This window comes from Elaeis guineensis, chromosome 4, assembly GCF_000442705.2.
Source record: "Elaeis guineensis isolate ETL-2024a chromosome 4, EG11, whole genome shotgun sequence".
NCBI classification, from domain to species: Eukaryota; Viridiplantae; Streptophyta; class Magnoliopsida; order Arecales; family Arecaceae; genus Elaeis; species Elaeis guineensis.
The window spans coordinates 56,720,895-56,744,453 of NC_025996.2; the positions used below are offsets into that span (position 1 = coordinate 56,720,895).

Sequence of the window (23,559 nt, forward strand, 5' to 3'; positions counted from 1 at the left end):
TATTTATCAGATAAAAAATATATAAATATAGATATATTGATATCTGATGTGTATCTCATCTGGTTTCAACGCCAACTTTGGCATATTATATTGTTCTATCACAGAGTCAACCGTTGCGCATGCAGCTACAGAAACAAAACTTTATAGACAACTTGATCCCTTATATGCTCTCACCCTAACCATAATGCAACCTGCACTTCCCGCCATCAAGAGAATAAAATTGTTACCACCCACAGCTGTCATCATAATCATTAGAATGCCTGGTGCTGAAGTAGCCATTCTTCCTCACCTTCAGCCGCTTTAGCCTCTGTTTCCAGGCATGGCTGCAGGCGAGCATCCCAACTCTAAACTCAGTATAAGGTTGATCAGCAAAAGCATCATCAAGGCAGCAAACTCCAACACACCACCATCCGTGCTCCCGGTCTCCAACTTCGACCACCTCTCCGGCCGCTATCCGGTCACCATCTTCTATGCCTACTCCAAGCCATCCACTGGCGACTTCGACTCCGTCATCAATACCATCAAAACCTCCCTTGCAGAAACCCTGGATTACTTCTTCCCATTTGCGGGACGGATAGTCCCAAATCCTGAGAGCGGTGAACTGGAGATTCTATGCAACAACGAAGGCATCGAGCTAATCGAAGCTTCTGCCGATGTATCAATAACCAGCCTCAACTTCTATGATCTGAACGACTCTGTTAAAAGAGTCATGCTCCCGTCTACCACCGAGATTCCTCTGAGCGTCCAGGTGACTAGCTATGCATGCGGAGGCTTCTCCATAGCTTGGAGCTTCGACCACCTATTGGCCGACGGTAACGGCTTCGTCAAATTCTTGTTCTTGTGGTCCGAGCTGGCACGAACTGGGCGAATTCCGGCGATGCCGAACCACGACCGGTCAATTTTCCGTCCGCGCTCCCCTCCCAGCTATGGCCCGTTGCTTGACAGGACGTTCACTGCATGCACGTTGCATGACGTCTTGGCGATGCCGCGGAACGACATCTCTCTCAAGCGTATGTACTACATCCATGGATCATGCATCGATCGCCTTCAAGCAACTGTGAAAGAAGGTGTTGGAGTCGAGAGGACCCGGACCGAGGCTATCTCAGCTTACCTCTGGAAAGTCTTGGCCAGGTCCCTTGGAGAGACCGATACCGAGTGCAGGATGGGTTGGCTCGTCGATGGGCGCCCCTGGATGGTCTCAGAACCAGGTGAAGACTTGTCGGACTACGTCGGCAATGTGGTGTCGATGGCCGTAGGGGAGGCGAGCACGAGGGAGTTGAAGGAAGGATCGCTCTCGTACGTGGCGGGGATGGTGGCACAGGTGATTGCAGAGGTGAAGAACAAGGCTCATTTCTTGGAGCTTTTGGACTGGATCGAGTGCCGTCGGCCGGAGATGGTGCTGGCGAGGATTCTGCTGGGTCTCCAGGGGCCGGCGATGGTGGTGTCGTCATGTCACAATATGCCAGTGATGGCTACCGACTTTGGATTTGGGTCTCCGCGGCTCGGTACGTTCAACACGGCGCTGGATGCGATCGGAGCTGGCTATGTGAACCTGGTTTCCAGTGGAAGAGAGGATGGTTCGTGGTTCGTCTTTGCCTTCATATGGCCGAGGTTGGCGTTGGAGCTTGAATCGGATCCCGAGCAAGTCTTTCTGCCTATTACTGTGGATTATATTGGTCTCTAACTGGTATCTCGTTAGTATTGTGTAAGAGAGGTTGCACCGGTGTCCTTTTACGTACGGGGTATGATTTTCCATGATCTGTTGATATTATGTAAAGTTTCTTTTGGATTCTTTATCAGATCCGGTTGTAGGATAGGTTGAATGGGAAGTTATCCGGCTTCAGAACGTTACCCAGGTGTAGGGAAAAAAACTGATGAAACTCGGTGAACAGATAACAGAACAGTAGAAACAGAATTAAAAACAGAGGAATTCTGCTGAATAATGAACTGCTGTTATTTTCCACACGCACACATCTCAATTGAAGATGCCTATTTATAGGCTTACAAGATAACTTAAATGTTAAAAAAATCTGAACTGACAGTAACACTAATTGAGAAATATCTGCTACTGCAGAAACAAACTAACAGAATCAGATATCATGGGCACAATCAAGCTGAACACATAAAAACTGGTAAAGACTAGATCAAATTAATGATAAACTTAGTTCTAACTGAGCTGTAAATTTTGAATCACTGCTAAACACTCTCCCTTGATTCAAAATTGCAAACACCAAGCTGTGCTCTGAAGCAGACATGCTTCTCATTTGCGAGTGACTTGGTTAAGATGTCTGCTACCTAATTATTTGTACTGCAGAATTTCAGAATGATCTCACCACCTGTAACTAAGTCCCGGATGAAGTGACGATATATATCTATGTGCTTTGTTCTTCCACGGTATGCTGGCTTTTTGGCATTATTATTACAGCCTTATTGTCACAATAAATTTCAGTTACATTCCTCTACCGTTGATCAAAATGTGCAAGTAACCTCCTCAACCATATTGCTTGACAAGCTGATGATGTGAGAGCAACAAATTCTGCTTCTGATAATGACAAAGCTGTAGTTGCTTGCTTCTTTGAATTCCGAGAGATAGCTCCTGATCTAAGATAAAACATGCTTCCTAAAGTACTTTTTCTGTCATCTGAAGAATCTCTCTGGTCACACTATCAGAGAAACCGAACAACTTATATTCCGATTTCTGAGAATGTCAAATCCCATAATCCACCGTTCCAGCAATGTAATGCAATATCCTCTTTGTTGCTTCAAGATGATGCTTTGTAGGATTGTGCATGAATCTAGAGATCATACCAACAAAAAATGCAATGTCGGGTCTAGTGTGAGTTAGATAAATCAGTCCCCAACTAGACTTCTGAAATAGCTTGCATTTTCTTATTCAGTGCCATCTTCAACCTACAACTTTTCATTCACATTCATAGGTGTGGCTGTAATTTAATTTATAATTAACCATATTGAACCTTTGAGAAGGTCCATTGTATATTTCCTTTGAGAGATAAAGATCCCATCTCTACTTTGATGCACTTCCAACCCAAGAAAATAATACAATAAACCTAAGTCTGACATTTCAAATCTTCTCATCATACATTCTTTAAACTCAACTACAAGAGAGTGAGTTGACCCCATACATATCGTGTCATCAACAATTCAACATAAAGGCATACAACAAGAAGTTCATTCATACCTTTCTTCTTCAAATAAAGAGTGGGTTTATTCTTACTTCTTGCAGACCTATTTTGAAGAAAGTAGGAGTCAATTTTACTAACCATGCCCGAGAAGCTTGCTTCAGCCTATAAATGGCTTTCTTCAATTTGTACACCTTCTTTCCTTGTCATTGACTATGAAACCTTCCGGTTGAGTGACATAAACTTCTTCTAATTCACCATTTAAAAAGGCCGACTTGACATCAAATTGATAAATAGACCAATGAAAGAGAGCAGCTAAGGCAAAGAAGGTTCTCACAGTTTCAAATCAAGCAACCAGAAAAAAAGTATCTTCGAAGTCTATGCCTTGCTGCTGTGAATATCCCTTTACCACAAGCCTGGCCTTGTATCTTTTAATGCTTTCATCTACATGATACTTGGTCTTGATTATCCATTTGAGTCCAATAGCTTGTTTACCTTCAGGTAAGTCTACTAGCTCCCATGTTTCATTTTTTTGAATAGCCATAAACTCTTTATTCATTGCATTGCACCACTCTTTTCCTGCCGCTTCTTCAATGCTAGTTGGGTCAACTACAATTAGAGCATATGTGGAGTCATAAATCTCACTCAAATGTCTGACTCTCATTGATGTAGTTTCATCTAAGGATTCTCCAGAAGATGGTGAGTTGCTCCCACTTAAAGGTGAAGAAGAAGAGGTGCTGATATTTGGAGTTGATGGAGTAGAGCTTGTGGGAGTTGCATCTACTGTTGTACCTGAAGAACCTGCACCTTCTAATGAAATTCTAGCTATTGATGCTCCTTCAATTTTCCCCAATTCCAGTTAGCATATTCATCAAACACCACATTCCTACTAATGATCACCTTGCCACTAGTACTGTTATACAGCCTATAAGCTTTGGATTGTAGCGAGTAACCAATGAAAATGCATTTTTCAAATTTACTATCTAATTTATGATGATTGCGTGAGTTAACCAAAGCATAGGCAATACAATCGAAAACTTTCAAGTGGCTTCCCTGAGACTTCGTACCTGTCCAAGCTTCTTCATATGGAGTCTAATTGTAAATAGCCTTTGTGGGTAAAATATCCAATAGATAAACTGCTGTAGCCACAACTTTTGCCTAAAATCATTTGGCAACCCCTCTACTTGCAGCAAACTTCTAGCCGTTTCAACAACAGTGCAATTCTTTCATTCAGTTCTACTGTTTTGCTCCAGTGTGTGGTGACGTCAATTTCCTATGTATGCCATTGTCTTCATAGAAAAAATTGAACTCATTAGATACACCACCCTGTTTGTGCAAAGAGTCTTTATACATCAACCACTTTGCTTCTCAACGAGCACCTTGAATTTTTGAAAGCTTTCAAAGGTTTCTGACTTGCATTCCAAAAAGTACACCTATCTCATGTGGCTGCAATCATCAGTAAACAACAAAAAATACTGACTCCTCACAAATAATTTTGTGTTCATAGGCCCACATAAGTTAGCATGCACCAGTTCAAAACAAGTTGATGCCCTCCAAGAGTTTCCTACAGGAAATGACCTTCTACTTTGTTTCCCACAAATACATCCTTCACATAATTCTATTGATTCAATTCTAGGTAGCCCATAAACCATTTCTTTTTGACTCAATAACTTTAACCCCTTGACATTTAAATGCCCATACCATAAATGCCACAACAAAGACTCTTTTTTCTGATTACTAGCAATAAGTGCATGACTTTCTACACTTAAAATTGTTAGATATATGTCCTAGAAACCAATCTAACTGACACATTATATTTTTTTAGGATATAAATTTGTACTTGACTCATTTATTAATAAAATTAAATATTTTCTATTCCATTCATAAGTTATGTGCCCTTGAATCATCTAAAAAATTAATAAGATGATGACACATGTTCTCAAAAATTGAGAAATTGAGATGTATGTCATTGATGGTTATTTTCTAAAATACTCTTGATCGATATATCATTATAGGGGCGGTGATTGATCCAATGAGATTGATGCATGGATCACTTTCTTTAGGATAGATAAGTCTTAAATCTATAATGTGGAGATATTGAGTGAGAGTGCACGTGGTTGTTAGAAAACAACGGTACTAAGTGTGATAGAAATGAGGAGTCATTTGGAAGTCTACTCACTCGTTAGTGACTTTCTTGATACCGTAATTGTATGAGTAGTTCTTTGATCTGTGATGCCTCGGTTATTCATAATAAGATTACTGTAGTTTGATTGCACATTCCCTAGGTCTCCTAGTTATATAGGTCCTTGCGATATATATTGGCCACAGTAAATTCACTGTAGGAGTAGGATGTGCACTTAGATGAGATCTATCGATTTTAATAGTTAAGGAGTAGTCATATGTGATTTATGAAGTTGAGTTCTTAAGATCGTAGTCACGATGATATGATTAATAGAAAAAAGTTTTCATGAGAAATCATGAGTTGAACTCCAGCTAATTAAATCTTATATATGACAGATGATGAAATTTGATAAGTTTTTTATAACCTTCCTCTTATTGAAACTCACGATAGAAGAACTAAATCACATGTTAATTACACCTAGAGATTCAGACTCTTTCATTCTGTTGGATTACCATTATATGATGCGAGGCGTCACTGATGGATTGTGAGACCCTTGAGAATTAATTGATGGTCAATAATTCTCATTAGGTGAGTTGGAATTGTTTCAATCCATTGAAAGAAGTTTTAATGATATTCATGATAGAGATCATAATATGTCTCACTATCAGATAAAATAAAATCTACAGGATCACACACAAATTTTTTTTTGACTTGATCGAATAATTGAATTATAAATTTGATTCACAGATGAACTCAATTATCAATTTGATTGATGATTGGATTAAGTTGTAAAAGTTACAATAGAGGACTTACTAAAAATTAATGAGTTAGAAGAAGAATAATTAGCAATTATTGCTGAAGTATTTATTAATTATTTGATTTGATCATTTAATTAATGATTGGGCTTAACACAAATTAAATTGAATTGAATTTGATTCTAATTGGGTCTATTCCTAATCAAATGAGGATTTGACTAAATCTAATTCAATTTGGTTTAGAACCAATGTTGAATAGGATTAGGAGATGAGATCCCAGTTAGATTAAGACTCTCTCTCCTCTTACACACCAAAACAAGAAGGCTGACCAAGAGAGAAAAGGGGTTGACACCCCTTCTCCTGTTTTTGCATGCATACATTGACGTGAGAGAGAGAGGAGGGCGCTTCAAGGGTTGGATGCGCACAAGGACTCTCTCTCCTTTCTTTATCTCTTGGTTTCTATCCTTATCTAGCCTATGGAGTTTGAATTGGATTCAAACTACAAATAGGGTGAGGTGTGGGCTATAAATAGAAGAGGATCCTAGCATAAAAAGAAGATTTTCAGATTTGATCGCTTGCTTCTCCTCTCCCCTTCTCCTCGCCGCCCACATAGAAGGCCCTCCTCCTTCTTGGTGCTGCCCAAGAGGAAGACCCTCTTCCATTCTCTCGTTCATCATCTTCTTCCTTTTCCTTGAGAAGAAAAGGAGAACAATTCATATTTCGTTTGAAGGAAGAAAGATCTACAAGGGAGCTAGTACCCCAACGATCTTTGGATTCTCTTGATCAAGATCGATTTTGTGTGGATACCTGTAGAGATTGGATGTATGTGCGGCTTCAAGAAATCTCAAAAGACATTCATCATTTTTAGATTATCGTAAAAATCTACCCACGTAGGGTAAAATTTAGATCTTTAATAGAATAGATCTAGATCTTGTATATATAATGATTTTTGGGTATGAGATATGATCTTTATGCTTGCTAATTAGATTAGATCTAATTATATTTAAATAGTTTAGATATAAAATTTTTCTTTTAGCTACATAAAATTTTTAAATTTCTGCATGCATATGAATCGCCATGAGATGGCATTTCCTTCAAGTGGTATCAGAGCAGACATTATATTGTAAGATTAAGATCAAAATTTTAGATCTAAAAATCTATTTTCAAGTTTTAAAATTTTGAATTTTATTCTTGAAAGGATGGATTTCAGATCTGAAAAATTATTTTTAGGATCTGAAATAAAAAATGATTCTTGATTGTGTAATTATTTTTAGATCTGAAAATCTATTTTCAGATCTGAAATTAAGATTTTGAATGATCAGCAGATGGATTTCAAGATCTGAAAATCTATTTTTAGATCTAAAATTTGGATATTTGATGTTCATATTATTATTTTCTAGATCTAAAAAAATTATTTTCAGACTTAAAAAATTTAATTTTTTATGTTCATGCATCTAAAATTCTTATCTAATGTTCATATAACCTAAATTTTATTAGATTTGAATTTTATCTTTATTATATATTTATGCATGAGATGATATTTATAGCTAGAGATCAATCTTGATGTGATCTATGATGGTATAGATGTCTTTAAATTAATGTAATTTGATTGAACATAAGATTATATTTTATAAGTTAATTTTGAATCATCCTAAAATAAGATTATCCTGGCATAACGATTAAAACCCATTATGCTGGTAGATTGTCCTAGGATGAAAAGAGATTGATGAGGTAAAACATCATAAGAAATAGAACATGGACATAAGATCATTCAAATCTAGATTATGAGATAATCGTTAGGGTATTTTCATGGATACATGTGGTGATCTCCTTGAATCACTACGACTCTAAAAGAAGGGTGTATCATGAACACATCGTAAATTGATTTGCAATGTACAATTTATGGTAACATAAACCAGTGGACTGAACCAATTTGGAATTGATTGATCAATTGATGTCTATGGTAAGTGATAGAATGATGGTTACTTAATTAGGACCATTGCTTATGCACAGAGAGCCTCTCACTAATCTTGAACTTACCTGGCCAATTTGATTCATGATTAAGTTCCTTTGGGTGCCTAGTATTGAGTTCACCACATGCATTGCATTTACACCAAGTTTCGATCTTGGTGAACAAAGTGAGGATTTTTCAATTAGATCCTTGATAATTATAGATTTACATAAGATATAAATTAAACAATTAAGAACATGAGACCTAAATTAAATCCCCTCAATATATATTAAGTTTAGCGATCTTCCATCATTGTAGATGTATGGACGTCTTTCTGGTGTTGATTATTCTCGACTAGATATAGTAGTTTACTTGCACCTGGGGTGCAACCACTCTATTAGTATGAGATGTTGCAGGATAAAGATAGGTTTGGATCCAATATCTGTCAGATGAGGGACTCAATGACGGCTTTGCACTAGCATTGAACGGTAGGTTTGACTTAACTAAGAAATGGGGTCAATATCTGTCAGGTGAGATCTTCATAACTTAGACACCAAATTTTACTGCAATATGCTTGAGAAATATTAAACAAGAGTTATCCACTCATCAGTATATGTGTCAACAATAATTATTATTGCCTAGGTATGGCTACCCAAAATTGGGGGGGGTTGTGAATTAGGTATTTTGAAAATTTTAATCAAATTGAAAACTCTAACAAGTGTATGCTTCTGACTTAAGTGATTGTATGGTGAGAACAATAATTAGCAAATAAAAACTAAGCTAATCAAATATTAAAATAATACAAATAAAAATTAAGAGCTAAGCAAAGCAAACAAGAAAAATACAACATAAATATATAAAATTTATAGTGATTCGGAGTAACCCACTCCTACATCCACTTCCTAAGCTCCTCTTGAAAATTCACTATAATCCTTTGACTACAGTATATTTATTTTTTTGGGCTCACAAACAAACTCAGTTAGTTTTCTCGGACTCACCAACCACAACTCTACAACGATAGTTTTCTAGGCTCACTATCAATCTGATTAATTTTAATCTTGACTCACCAATCATAACCAATACAACATCCAACTTTAGGCTTGGACCAACCTTCACCTCAAGTTTTTTTTTTCAAAATAACTTGTAAAGAAATAAAAATACAAGTAAATAAATTTAGCACAAAATAAAAATAAAAAGAAAACTCTTTTAAGCTCGATGAAGATATTGCAAAGTTGATATTTGAAGCTTAAATTTTTTTTTCTTTGATGCTTGAGAGAATGCTTGAGATGTTGAAAAAGATAGCTCTTGAAAGCCTACTGAAATCTATGTTCAAATCTCTCTCTTATCCCTTTCTTTTTGGATTTTCAATGTTCCTCATCCAAGTTGATGATTTTCTCTTATTAATCTATTTTTCTTCTTTTTCCTTTGATTCTCCATTTTTAAATAGGCTTAACAGAGGCTAAAGAAAGTGTTCTAACCATTGAAAGGACTGAAGTAGCCGTTGTAAGATAATAAGGATAAAAAGCTATAAAATAAAAAATTAGCCATTATAGGTTACTGGATCGGCTCAATTTTGTCTGAGTTGGCTTAGTTCCTCACTAAATCGATACTTGAACTAGATCTACCCAATGGCATCAAACTGAAATACTGCTTTCTATTTTTTATTGATTTCTCAGGTTAGTTGGCTCATTTTCTGACTGGGTTAGCTGAGTTGCTCATTAGGTCGACTCTGTTGAAAATTGGATCGGCTAAGCTGGCATGCCAAGCGTGCTACATTCTATTTTTCAGTTTTTCTTCTTCAAATTAATTTTTAGACTAGACATACCTTATAAAATTGATTTAATTCTCATTAAAATTTTTTAAATTTGAATTCCACATAACTTATACTCAAAACTCTTTGTCATCATCAAAATCAATCTTTGGCTCAACAATTGTCTCCTTTTTTATGATGATAAAATTTTTTGAGTATATGCAAAATAATATATAGTAAATTTTTAAAAATTATACATTTATAAAGTATGAAATCACTAAATAATATAAACATACTTCATTCAAATTTAAGCTCAAGCATATACTCACTATCTCTCTCTCCCTTTTTGACATCATAAAAAAGAACAACTCAAAGAAATAATCAATAAAATCAACAAAATAAATTTTTAACAATCCAAAAGTATTAAGCTTCTCCTTAAAATTATAATCAATTGAGTTTAATTTTCATTTAAAATTTACTCCCCCTTACTATATGTCAAAAATCATTCTTTGCTTACTCTTGTTACAACTATTAATTCTTGTCCTTATAGAATTTTGCATCTCATATTCAAATTGATATTATATTATGAAAAATATCATATTATGATAAGACTTTTTGATGTCAAATTTATTTTCTTTAATTATCAATTTTTTTTTGCTATTTTTAAGAGTTAATGCTAGAAAATTTATTTCTCAATTCTCTATTTTTTTCTTTCAAATTATGTATATTCATTTAATTTCAAGAAAAGAAACCTTACATTTTTCTCCTCCTTACTTTTGCAAGTAGAGCCATTTAAAATTAAGTAAGATTTAATAGTGCTAGTATCAATTGAGTGGACTAAGTATCAAACTAAGCATTTAATTAATTCAAATATTAAAATACACATAGCATTCACTTAAGTAGGCACTAGATTTTCAAAAATTTTGCTTTTCATTAATTTCCAAGGGATGTTTACATAAGATGTTTACAATGATAACAAATATTTAAAAGTCCAAAAGGTATAGCATGCACACAAGTAATACATTATCCAATCAATCTTATTTTACTTTAAATTCCATAAGTAATAACATGATATGAGGGGTTATAAAAGCTTGCTGAATTTAAACAAAATTTGTGTTCACAATAATTAAAATGATTCAAGCAATGAAGAGATCATATTTAACAAAACATTCAAGTCATAGAGTGAGATTATTGCATGCACCGAAGAATCATCAAAATCAATCAATGATGCAAAACAATGATGGTATGATGTGAGAAAGGTTTAGCTTTTACTAAACATCACTCTCCATACATTTTAAGTCTTAAGCATCCATTTTTGAGAATTTAATTCTTTCGTGCCATAGGATGCTTGGTACACCTACAAAATTATTTTTTAACTATTAGTACCCAAGCCATCTTGGGTCCATTTGAGTTAGAGTATATGATTTCTTTTGGAATCCAAATTTGTTTGATCAAAGTTTGACTAATTTTTTTAATATCACATTCAAAAATTTTATGGCCAATTTAATTACATTTGAAGCATTTAAAAGAGTGATTTTCAGATGAAGCTCTAGTAAACATATTGTTAACAAATTTTTATTTTCTTAAAGGATTGAAACCAATTCTGGCTTATTGAAAATAGCTTTTCAATCATTCAAAATCATTTGAAGCTTTTGAGATGCATAAATAATTTTTTTAAGCATGAGCTTCAAATCTTCAATCTCTTTTCTTGATTTTTAATTTTCTTCCAATAGAGATTTCAATAAATTTTTTTTATCATTAACAAAAACTTTTAACTTTTCAGATTTTTTTTTTTAACTTTTTATTTTCTTCAACTAATAATTTTTTAGATTCAAAAAGTATAACCTTTTCTTTAGCTAAAATATTTCTTTCATTTAATATATCTTCTTATTCTATCAATAATTTACTCTTTTTATTTGCCAAAAGAAGATTTAATCTTTTAAGTTATTTCTTTTTTAGCCTTAACTTTTTAAATTCATCCATTAAATTATTAAAAGCTTTTAATAATTCATCAAATATAAATTGAAAAGAATTTTTAGAGTTTATCTCATCCTCAATAGTCATGAGCTAAATATTTGTCACTTCTTCCTTATTGGAGCTTGAAGTGTCACTATCTCCCCAAATTGAAAAGAATTTTTAGAGTTTACCTCATCCTCAATAGTCATGAGCTAAATATTTGTCACTTTGTCTTCCTCATCGGAGCTTGAAGTGTCACTATCTCCTCAAATCCTTAACATTGCTATTTTCTTTGCTCTTTTGGGCTGCTTCTTAAGTAAGAAATAATTCGGCTTGTAGTGTCCCCTCTTGTTGCAATTATAGCATGTAATATTTTTCTTTTATCTTTTTTCTTCATCTTCCTTCATCTTCAAGCTTTTCTTTATGAGAAACTTTTTGAACTTTCTTAAAAGTAGAATCACATCCTCATCATGCTCTTCACTTTTTTCTTTTTCATCTTCCTCTAACTCATCACTTCCTTCAAGATTGATGGTGGACTTGAAAGCAATGGTCTTCCTCTTTGGCTCCTCTTCTTCCTTCTTTTGTGCCATGTTCAACTTATGTGTCATGAGTAAAATAATGAGCTCTTCTAGGGATAGCTTGGTGAGATCTTTAGCTTCTTGAATTACCGCCACCTTTGCTTTTCATTTTTTTGGTAAGGACCTCAAAACTTTACACATAAGTTCATGATTAGTATAGATTTTGCCAAGACCATTCAAAATATTAATAATATTTATAAATCTTGTGAACATATCAGAAATAGGCTAATGTAGATCCATTTTGAATATTTCATATTTATGAATAAGCAAATTAATTTTAGATTCCTTAACTTGGCTTGTTCCCTGATGAGGTCTTAATTTTTCAATAAGTGTAATTAGTGCCATTGAAAAAAAGAGGTCTAATAGTTGAATATCGTTCATCCAACACACAACCAAATAGGTCAACCATAAGATCTTTAACTCTAAAAAATTAGAGTATCTGTTCTGATATCAATTGTTGCTCAGGTATGGCTATCCAAGAGAGAAGGTGAATTAGATATTTTAAAAATTTTAATCAAATTAAAAACTCTAACAAATATGTGCTTCTAACTTAAGTAATTATATGGTGAGAACAATAATTAGTAGTGAAATAAAAACTAAGCTAATCATATATTACAATAATACAAATAGAAATTAAGAGCTAAGCAAGGCAAACAAAAAAGTACAATACAAATATATAAAATTTATAATAGTTCGAAGCAACCCTCTTCTACGTCCACTCCCCAAGCTCTCCTTGAAAATTTTACTATAATCCCTTAACTATAATGTGTTTATTTTTCGAGCTCATAAACTAACCCTGTTGATTTTTTCAGGCTCACCAACCACAATCCTCCATCGATAGTTTTCTGGGCTCATTATCAATCTAGTTGGTTTTAATCTTGGTTCACTAACCACAACCAATACAACATCCAACTTTTGGCTTGGACCAACTTTTACTCCAAGTTTTTTTCCTCCAAAAAAATTTATAAAGAAACAAAAATACAAGTAAATAAATTTAGCATAAAATAAAAATAAAAAGAAAACTCTTTTAAGCTCGATGAAGATGTTGCAAGGTTGATCTTTGAAGCTTGAATTTTTTATTTTTTAATACTTGAGAGGATACTTGAGATGTTGGAAAAGATAGCTCTTGAAAGTTTATTGAAATCTGTGCTCAAATCCATCTCTTTTCTCTTTCTTTTTGGATTTTCAATGTTTCTTAACCCCATTTGATGATTTTTTCTTTTCAATCCACTTCTCTTCTTTTCTCTTTGATTCTTCATCTTTAAATAGACTTGACAGAGGCTAGAGGAAGTGCTCTAGCCATTGAATGGGCTGAGGTAGCCGTTATGAGATAATAGAAACAAAAAGCTACAAAATAAAAAATTAGCTATTACAGGTCACTGGGTCGGCTCAGTTTTATCTGAGTCGGCTCAGTTTCTCATTGGATCGGCTCAATCTTCAACTGAGTTGGCTTAGTGACATCAGGCTAAAATATTATTTTCTATCCTTTGCTAATTTCTCACATTAGTAGGCTTATTTTTTGATTGGGTCGGCCCAGTTGCTCATTGGGTCAACTTAATTGAAACTGGATCGGCTAAACTGGCATGCCAAACATGCCAAATAGTATTTTTTAGTATTTTTTCTCCAAATTAATTTTTAGACCAGGCTTACCTTCTAAAATTGATTTAATCCTCATTAAAACTCTTTAAATTTGAATTACACATAACTTATACTCAAAACTCTTTGTTATCATCAAAATCAATTTTTGGATCAACAATTATTAGGTGAGATGCGCATACATCGGTGGGACCGCAGTACCCACTTGAAATCCTCATCACAAATTAAAAATCAAGTATAAAGTCTAATTAGAATCTTCTCTATATAATTCATAGTGTCAGCTTCCAATCCTTTAGCTTGAATTCTTGAAACCAACTGATTGACCAGAAACAACTAAAATGACTAGCTTAAAAACCTCAGAATAGTTATGAACTTAAAAAAGATACATTATGTACTCGATCAGGAACCTCTTATTTGCCAAACCATCTAACTACTGATTAAAAGATAATATTTAAAAAATGAACGGATGATGACAATAAGGTTAAGTGCTATATTTTGGCATCAATGTCTAATGAACTTCAATGCCAACATGATGATACACAAACTATCAGGACTGTAATAACTTACCTACAAGAGTTGTATGGTGAGCAAAGTCGGACTGTGTGCTATGAAGTATTCAAGAGACTCTTCAACACCAAGATGCATATTATGAAGTATTCAAGAGACTCTTCAACACCAAGATGCACGAAGGGCAGTCGGTTCATAATCATTATTTGACAATGATCAAAGACCTGAAAGAGCTTAAGAAGTTTAGCATGACCATATAAAAGGAATTGCAAATAGATTTGATCCTGCAATCTCTTCATAGTTTGTATGGATAGTTTATAATATGAACAAGATTGATAGCACTCTACCTGAATTATTGAACATGTTGGTGACCATTGAGGGGATCTTGAAAAGTTTAAGGGATACTATTTTTGCTGTAGAGCTGGCATCTATATCCAAGAGAAAATCTACTTCAAAGAAGAAGTAGAAGCCTGCAAAGAAACAACAGCAAGACAGTAAGCCAAAGAAGGACACTCCAAAAAAGGCAGCTAACAAAGGAAATTATTTTCATTGTAATGTTGATGGCCACTCGAAGAGGAACTATCCTGCATATTTAGAGAGCCTAAAGAAAAAAAAGGGTGATACACCTTCTGAAGATATGTCAGATCTGCTCATAATTGAATCAAATTTAATGGTTTCTTCTACTTCTAGTTGGATCATAGACTCTGGTTCTAGCGCTCATTTATATACTTCAGTGTAGGTCTGATAGAAAGTATAGGATTGAGAGAAGATGAAATGATCCTTTGGATCAATGATGGAGAACAAGAGTTGCTGTTGTAGCTGTTGGCACCTATCCTCTATGATTACCGTTAGGATTCTTAGAGATTATTATTATGTACCAATTACTAGCAGAAATTTAATTTCTGTATCTGTATTAGCACAAGATAAATATAATTTTTATTTCAATAAAGACTACTATTCAATTTATTTAAGAAATAAATTAATTGCATATGATTTTTTAATTGATAGTCTATACCATTTACATGTTGATGTATCTGTGAACGTATCCGAGTAGATGGTGAGTGCCATAGGATCTAAGAGATCTAGGGATGAGATAAATCAAAGGTATATGTGATATCTTAGACTAGGTCATATAAGAGAGAATAGGTTAAACAAATTAGAAAAGAATGGGATCCTTGGCTCACTGAATTCTAAATCATATCCAGTTTGTGAATAGGGATGGCAATCAGTTCACCAACCCATAAATCCAACCCACTCAACCTGTATGTGGGGCGGATAAATGGATGAGCTAAATGGATCATGGGGTGGGATGAGTAAAAAAAATCTAATAACCACTGTGGGTACAGGACGGGTATGGATTTATGTTAAATCCACCCCATCGTATTCTGTATACGTAAAAAATACTAAAATACCCCTATATATATAAGATATAATTTTAATTTTTGACTAAGATTAATTTATTTTGGCCTCTCTTGATGGGATGGGGTGAAGGGGTGGGGTGGGTACAGGCTTATGGATTTTGTGGTGGAGCGAGTGATAGGGAATAAAATCACCCCATTGCGGGTGATGGGGTAGGTGATGGGTTGGGGTAGTGGGAATGCGAGATGGGGGTAGGAAAGCAGAAACCCACTCCAAACCCACCACATTTACATTCCTATTTGTGAATTCTACCTTTAAGAAAAAATGATCAAATTACCCTTTATGAGAATGGAAAGACGATCATTGAAATACTTACCCTGGTACATACTGACCTGTGTGGCCCATTCAAAATGTGCAGGCCAGAGGTGGTTATCTCTACTTCATTACTTTTACTGATGATTACTCACGACATGAGTATGTGTATCTTATGAGATACAAATCTAAAGCTTTTAAAAAATTCAAAGAATTTAGATGTGAAATAGAGAAACAAACTGAAAAGCTCCTTAAGATTCTTCAATCAGATTGAGAAAAAAATATCTTAATAAAAAATTTTAAGATTATCTCAAGAAAAATGACATAGTCTCATAATAGACATCTTTTGGTACACCTTAACTCAATGAGATATCAGAAAGAAGGCATAGGATCTTATTATATATAGTTCGATCCATGATGAGCTTCACTAATTTATCTTTATTTCTTTGGGGATATGCTTTACTTTCTATAATCTATTTGTTAAATAGACTACTCTCTAAGTCTATTCCTACTATGCCATATGAAATATGGTATGGTAAGAAATCAAGTCTTGATCATTCAAGATTTGGAGATGTCCAGCCTATGTCAAAAGATAACAGACAGATAAGTTAGAGGCTAGGTCTATGGGAGCTTATTTTATTAGATATTCTAAAGAGTCATTAGGATATTATTTTTATTTTTCAGAGGATTACAATATGATTGTAAGCCGATATCCATATTCATGAAAAAATAGTTTACCCAAGAAAGAGATGGTGGGAGGTAAATTGAGCTCAAAAAGAAAGTCTTTGAAGATCAACGGGTCATAGACCAACTAGAACTTGTTCAAACTAAGCTAGTACAAGTAATACCTCCTCTACCTCATAAATCAAGTAGGGTCTAGATCAAGTAGGGTCTCCCATCCTCTTGAAAGATATGTAGAGATGATCACATAGGATGTAGAAAAAATATTCCTCATGGAAGATAAAAAATATGAAGATGATCCTAAAACCTATAATGAGGTGATGTCAGACATCGACTCCGAGAAGTGGTTGAATACCATTAAGTCAAAAATAGACTCCATACATTTAAACAAAGTATGAAACTTGGTAGATCCGTCAGAATGTATAGTGCTTATTGGATGTAAATAGATCTATAAAAGAAAATTAGGTACAGATGGAAAGGTAGAGACCTATAAAGCTAGACTCATGTTGAATGATTATAATCAACATGAAGGTATTGACTATCAAAATACTTTTTTACTTGTAGCCATGCTAAAATCTATCCACATACTGCTTGCTATTGTAGCTTATTATGATTATGAGATTTGACGGATGGATGTAAAAATTATATTTCTGAATGGATATCTTGAGGAAGATATCAATATAGAGCAGCCTTTGGATTTCACTTCTAGTGATGGAGATCACAAAGTCTGCAAGCTGCATAAATCTATATATGGATTGAAGTAACATCTCAGAGTTGGAACACTTATTTCAATGATGTAATCAAATCGTTTGATTTCATCAAAAATAAGAAGAAACCTTGTGTCTTCAAGAAGGTCAATGGGAGTGCTGTTTTATTCCTCATACAATACATGAATAATATCCTCCTTATTGAAAATAATATTCTCATGCTGATCTCAATCAAAAATTAGTGATCCAAAAAATTTTCTATTAAAGATCTAGGAAAGAGATCCTATATTCTCGAAATAAAGATCTATAGAGATAGATCTAAGAGATGCTTGATTTTTCACAGAAAATGTACATAGATGAAGTGCTGAAGAGGTTCAGCATGAAAACTTCTAAGAGGAGACTTTTATCCTTTAGGCATGGCATTCATCTCTTCAAAAAGATGTGTCTAACCACATCTAAGGAGATTCAGAGAATAAACAAAATCCCTTATACTTCAGCTACAGAGAGCCTCGTGTATGTCATATTATGTACATGATCTGATATAACTCTTGCTGTGAGTGTCATGAGCAGATATCAGTCAAATTTAGATGAGCAGCACTGGATAACTATGAAGAACATCATTAAGTACTTGAGAAGAACTAAAGATTTATTCTTGATCTTTGAAGAAGAATCTGAGTTGCGAGTTGAAGGATACACTGATTCAAACTTTATATTTGACATTGATGATAGAAGGTTAACATCAAATTTTGTGATCTTATGCAATGATGGTTTGACAAGTTGGAAGAGTTTCAAGCAATTGATCATTGCAGATTCAACCATAGAAGCTAAGTATATCACTATATTAGAAGTTGCAAAGAAAGTTTTTTTGTATAAAAAATTCATTACGGAACTAGATGTCATATCATCAGATGCCATCATATTGTACTGTAATAACAACGATGCCATAGCCCTTGCTAAAAAACCCTGATCTCATCATAAGTCCAAGCACATCAAGTAGTGATATCACATTATTTGCAATTACCTCGAGAAGAAGTATATCAAGGTCTAGAGAATTGACTCCATGGACAATATGGCGGACTCACTGACTAAGCCATTTAGCCAGTAGAAGACTGAAACCCACCTTGAGAAGATGGAACTTAGATATATAACAGATTACTGCAAGAAAAACTCTTTTTACCAATAGCTATTAGCAATGATAATTTTGCCATTGCTAATAACATTTTTTACCGATGATAAATGGTGATCAACAAATTTATCATTGCAAAAAAAAATTATTAGCGATGGCATTTTTTACTTTTAGCGATTGTAGTTGCATCGCTAATATTTTTTTTTATTTGGTTCTAGGATTACCGGAGATGGAGTTATCATATTAGAGATGGCATTTTGCCATCACTAATAGCCCTAAATTTTTCTCCCCTCGATCTCCCCACCCCTCGGTTCTCATAATTTTTATCTAATTGAGCACCCTCATTTTCGCCCACTCTTCTCTCATTTTCCCCTACTGGCGACCAACCTCCTGTTGGAAATAGTGTCCCAAAGCCAATCGTCAGTCTGTTGACGGTTGTGCTCCTTTTGTATTTGTACATGAATTATGAATTAATAAAAATTATTTTGATATTTTTCATCACAAAATATTTCATCTTCTAATGAACTCCTATGTTGTGGTGAAGTCCTTAGGACTATTTAGACTCGACAAAGGAGGATTTGTCGTTTAGTCTTTAAATCTATTCGCCATCAAATGATACGTTGTTACCAAGGACGACAACGTTTATCAAGCATAGATCGTTGTGTGCCATATAGGTTGGTTGTCCTCTTAACCAATGAGTGTGGAGACACTGGTATGGCATACAGGTGAGATATAAGGGTACATCTGCACTGAACGTGACCGACTCCGGAGCTATTTCTGCTATCAAGATTTGCTCTGATGGAATATGGGTATAAATATCCCTCCGACCTGAGACCGTCACGATGACTTGCAAGCAACTCACTGTACTTAGGCACTGGACTACCTGAATTTCTAATTCAATGACGGAAGGCTGCTGAGTGTAGTCAAGTACTTGACTTGTCGGTGTGTGTGTCAAGATGGGATTGACCACTCCAGTTTAGGAGCTGTGTACAGTCATATTTCAATTTAACAAAACCTTGGCCAGAGTAGTCTTTGTGAGGAGTCACAGGACTGTTTGAGTTGAGCACGATTCGGATGATCTGATCAGGGTTGACAGTTTAACCCTGAGTCATCCTAAACACAGGGGTCAAAAGGATGAATTATACAGTAACCATATTCATGTAGGTTCTGAGTATTGCGATTGCGACTATTCGACCTATCCGATCGTCGGGTACCATTGCTAGATGGTCACTTCGATTAGTACAGGAATTGGTTCTTGTGCTACCGGCTTAGGTTCGAACCTGCGGGATCACACACATTAGAGGTTCCTATCTGATCTGATGGCTGATGAAGAGTCCTAATACTCATGGACTATGGGTCCTACGTGTTTGGAACTCAGTGATCGAGAATCAGGATTCTCTGATCATGAGTCCCACACATTTTGGGTACCGGGGTCAGGAGTCTCACTGGTTTGGGACTCTTCGATCAAGGTTTCATATCGATGGACTCTGATACCCGATTGCCAATCGGATTTGGACTCAATATTTATGAGAGGTTTAATTAGTGATTTGATCACTAATTAACTCAATTTGATTGAGTAATTATTTTTGGATCAAGTCCAATTGAATTGGATTCAGTTGGGTTTGACCCGATTAGGTTAAGAGTTGACCTAATCGTCAAGATGGTTTGGTCCCTGATTTGATCAAGGGTTGGGCTTAATCAATTCCTGATTTGATTAGAATTTTATTGAGCCTAATTAAGCCTAATTAAGTTGAATTTAAATTAGTCTAATTGGACCTAACTTATTTGGTTCAATTAGGTTGGTTTAAATAATGAAACCACCTTGACCCAATCTCCATGCGCCACCTCACTTCCATTGCACCCATTTGAATTCATGAGAAGGAACTTCTCATGAATTTTTTCCTCACACCAAGCCCTCTCCATGCCTCACTTTAATGTGCCAAATGAATGGATAAGGATGATTGGTTGGCCAATCAAATTCAAAATAAAGTTTGAATTTGAATGGGCAATCAATCTTTGCACCTTATCCCAAATTTAAGGGAAGTGAGAAGGAGAGCTACGAGTGTCGTGAGCCCACAAATTTAAGAAAGATCTTTAACATCCTCTCAAGCATGTCTGTTGATGATTCAGAGCATCCGAGGAATCGACAGACATCGATCGAAGGAGTTTGATCAGCATCGGCCGTCAAAAGGACAAGGTTTCCAATGAGTTCCCTAGAGTTTCAGCCTGGGGTTCGGGAAGTGAGAAGGTGAGCTACGAGTGTCGTGAACCCATAAATTTTAGAAAGATCTTCAACATCCTCTCAAGCATATCTGTTGATGATCCGGAGCATCCAAAGAATCGACAGACATCGATCGAAGGAGTTCGATCAGCATTGGCCGTCAAAAGGACTCTACAACGAGCTAGCACTCGTGAGGAGTCGATCAAATCGGAAGCTTCATGTGGATGATCCGCAGAGGCTAGACACGCTATGTGGCTGCATCGCGATGATCAAACTCTCCCGACGATGATCAGATTGCAGCGATCTACTACCCGCACAAAGATATTGTATTCTGAATACATTACAGTAAAGTGTTTACTGTTCGAATTTGAATTTCAAATTTAAATGAATGCATGCTATATATCATATTTAGATCCTAGTGTAGGATAAATTTATATTAATTAATTAAATTAATTAATAATTTTCACTGTAAAATAGTGATTTTGAAAAAGTTTTAAAATTATCATTTTACCCCTGCACTGAATTTTGCAACACCCCCTCCCCTTGATTTCCCCCTCTCCGAGCCTATGGATCCTATTTTACCCCATCGACGGTCGACCAATCATCGGATCCTACTTCCCCAAGCCCTTGGCCATCTCTTCGAGCCCTGATAGCCTCCCCAAGTCCCTGGCCCGTCTTCCTCCAGCTGCCTCTGATCCCCCTCTTTCCCACGTCGTCGGATCAGACCGCCTCCTCGAGCCTCGATCCCCCAACCACCTCCTTGAGCCCCTGGCCCACCTCCTCTCGACCACCTCTCCGAGCCCACATTAGTTGGATCTTGAGCCCTCGGCCACCTCCCACCTTCCCGAGCCCTAGCCTACTACCTCCCTACCCTGCTCTCCTCACCACCACCTATTGTCGATCTTCGCCATCGCTTTCCTCTTGGCCTTCCCCTCCGATCTTTCTCGAGTGCTTTCCTTTCCATAGATCGGAGCCAACCTCCTCCTAGATCTCCTTGCTGCCACCTCCCACCAGTATGTGACGTCGTCTTCATCTCCATCATCATCGGTGTCGGCCTTCCCCTTTGATCTCCCTTAAGTGCTTTTTTTTCTTTTTGAGCAGCATTGCTTTTTTCCTCTTTTTTGCTCCAAACTATTCTCGAGCCCTCTGGAACCTTTCAGACCTCTCGCGAATCCTTACCTCCACTCTGCTCTCCTCTCAACCACTTCCCACCAATCTTCACTATCTCTCATCGTCTCCACCATCGCCTTTCTCCCCACCAATATCGAGCTTCCCTGTACAATCTCCTTCAGGTGCTTTCCTTTATTTTCATTGATTTTTTTCTACATTTTCCTCATTTTTCCTCCATTTTTTCCATCCTCAGGAGTCCCAAGCATGTGGGAAGCTTGGATCGACTAAATAGGGAGCCTTAGATGATGGCTGGAGCTTTGTGCTGGGTAAGTTTTCCCTCTTTTTTTTTTCCTTTCATTCTCTCTTTTTTTGGAGATCTATGGGAAGGAAAGCATTTGAAGGAGATCGGAGGGGAAGCCCGATGCTGGTGATGATAGGGAGGAAGGTGATGGTGGAGATTGATGGGAGGTGGCAGCAAGGAAAGCAGAGGAGGTCACCATTTACCTTTTCTCCCCACTCCAAGGGTCCACTCAAAATCCACCGAGAACCTCCTACATCCAACCTAGATCTATATTTTCCCCTCTCCTCCAGGATTTCTATACCCCACCAAGGAATCGATCACCTCCAACGGCTCCCTTCATGGAAAGCTCTCTCTCATCTCAAATGGGTATTTTTTTATGAATTTTTTTTAGCTGTTCCCTTCTAATTTCTCCCCATATTTCATATTTTTTCTTCCATCCTCCAACCTCCTTTGCCCATTCTCCATCGATGATGCTAATCAAGCATAGATCTTGCCTCTCAGCTTTCACAAGTAACATTTCCCACCACCTTTTTTTTTCATTTTTTTCTATCTCCCTCTTCTCTCTGAGTTCTCCAACAATCGAACAAATCCTAAACCTAATTCCATCCTAACCCTAACCCTAGATCTAACCTAACACTAACCTTATCCTAACTCTGACCCTTAAGAACCGAACCCACTGCTAACACTTTTCGAAACCCTAGATGTAACCAAACCCTAACCCTAATTCCTCTCTAACCCTCAATTGAACCATATTGCTAATCCTCCTGTGAACCCGACCTAACCGAACCCTAACCCTAATTCCTCTCTAACCTGATTCTAATCCTAACTCTAAACCAATCCTAACTCAACCCCACCCCTCACCTTGGTTTGACCCATAACTCAATTCTGATACTAATCCTAATCGAACCTAGTATTAATCCTAACCTAACTTAATCCCAATCCTACCACTAACTGAACCCCAGGCCTACCACAACCTATAGCTCAATAACCTGAAATCCATTAACCCATCCCTCCAACCTATTAACCCATCCCTTAAATCCATTCTAGCAACAACCTCTATCCAAGTTCATGGGCACTGAAAGGCTGCTGCACTATAGTGGCAATCATGCTTCAAAATTTTTTTTTGGAATAGTAAAGCTACTACATCACACCAGCAACTATGTTCGGACTCTCTGACAGCCTCTCCCCCAAAATAATATTAAAAAATAAAGAATGAAAGGTTATTGTTACTAAAATAGTAATCCTTCTATATAGCTGATGAGAAATCGAATTAAGTTTCTCATATGATGCTAAAAACTACACGATATTGATGGGGAATAACAAAAAATACCTGATCCTGCTCTAGCTACAAACCCCTTGCTCAAAGGATGATATGGTTAGTGGTATT

At 36.0% G+C, this 23,559-nt stretch overlaps 1 protein-coding gene across 1 annotated transcript; it reads left to right on the forward strand.

Moving 5' to 3' along the window:
* The first annotated feature begins 319 nt into the window (after positions 1-319).
* LOC105042505 (coniferyl alcohol acyltransferase-like) lies at positions 320-4,003 on the forward strand. The gene is made up of 2 exons (XM_029263883.2): positions 320-1,676; positions 3,813-4,003. Exons 1-2 carry the CDS (start codon positions 320-322, stop codon positions 4,001-4,003), a joined length of 1,548 nt encoding a protein of 515 aa, XP_029119716.2.
* The last annotated feature ends 19,556 nt before the right edge of the window (positions 4,004-23,559 follow it).